Genomic DNA, 1,168 nt, shown 5'->3' with positions numbered 1-1,168 from the left:
GAGAGAGAGAGAGAGAGAGAGAGAGAGAGAGATTGTATGGTCTCCTCTGACAAGCTACACCAGTGCCAGGGAGTGTGTGTGGAGATACATCACCAGTCCACTGATTCTTGACCGAAGGGGTTACCGGTTGCAATCGTTCACATTTCCCAACGACATTCCCACTGCCGGCCCTGCCACTGACGACAGACCAGTAATATCCGTTCTCCGTATTATTGTAATGAAGTTGTAGGTGGCTGGGATAAATGACGCTCACCCCTCGAACTGGAGCTATTTAATCATTTTGAGGAAGACGGCCACGAGGGCATGCTCTTAACGTTCAGCGGGTTTCGTGCTGGACTATGCCCGCGTCTGTGATGTAGCGGTTTGGCGCTGTTTTGTCTCGCGCAGAAGACAGAGTTTGATTTCCGGGTGAAGAGAATTTTTATTGATTATCTCGGTGTTTTGGTTGGGGCGATGTATTTAATCATTCCTCTCAGCCCGTGTTAGCCCTGACAGGCAGACACGGTAGTAGGAAACCCGGCTCCTAAATGATCAAAACTGTGTCGGCGAGGGCTGAAAGAATATTAGAACACCTACATAAAAAAAACAAACTCAGTCGAACAAACAACTGAAAAAATCCTTCCTACTTAAAAAACTAATTCCTGCTGTTCTTTCTGTCTATCGGTGGTTAGTTGGCAGGTGCTCTGGTGTGGTTTGCTTCTTCTTTCCTATCAAACATCTATCGTCTTTATCTCCCCTTCCTCTTTTTTGTGTTTGTTACTCTCTTGTAACACCTCTAATCTTCGGCACTTGTACTTGTATGGCCTTATTGTGTTGCAAGTCAAGTGCCGTAAATCATATACTAAAACTAAAAAAAAAAAAAACCCAACAAAAACCTAATCATATCCCCCTGTTCTGTCCTTCCCTCCCCCCAGATGATGCGCCACGCCTGGTCCACGTACGTGAAGTACGGCTGGGGCGCCAACGAGCACAAGCCCATCTCCCGGCGCGCCCACTCCTCCAGCATCTTCGGCTCCGTGGGCCTGGGCGCCACCATCGTGGACGCCGTGGACACGCTCTACGTCATGGGGCTGGACGAGGAGTACAAGGTGGCGCGAGACTGGATCGCCACCTCCCTCAACTTTGACATCGTGAGTTTCTGCTTTTGTGTGTATGTGTGTGTGTGTGT

General features: G+C 48.9%; 1 protein-coding gene across 1 annotated transcript in view; it reads left to right on the top strand.

Moving 5' to 3' along the window:
* Window positions 1–1,168, top strand: part of LOC101859302 (mannosyl-oligosaccharide 1,2-alpha-mannosidase IA) — a gene marked incomplete in the record, with an annotated part of 74,873 nt that overhangs the window by 44,431 nt on the left and 29,274 nt on the right. The window contains 1 exon segment of the mRNA XM_013089682.2: window positions 915–1,130. Coding sequence (XP_012945136.1) covers window positions 915–1,130 — 216 coding nt within the window.

The sequence above is a fragment of the Aplysia californica genome, unplaced genomic scaffold (assembly GCF_000002075.1).
Source record: "Aplysia californica isolate F4 #8 unplaced genomic scaffold, AplCal3.0 scaffold00026, whole genome shotgun sequence".
NCBI lineage: Eukaryota > Metazoa > Mollusca > Gastropoda > Aplysiida > Aplysiidae > Aplysia > Aplysia californica.
The sequence above is the reverse complement of the archived record's forward strand: the minus strand, read 5'-3'. Positions and strand labels throughout refer to the sequence as shown.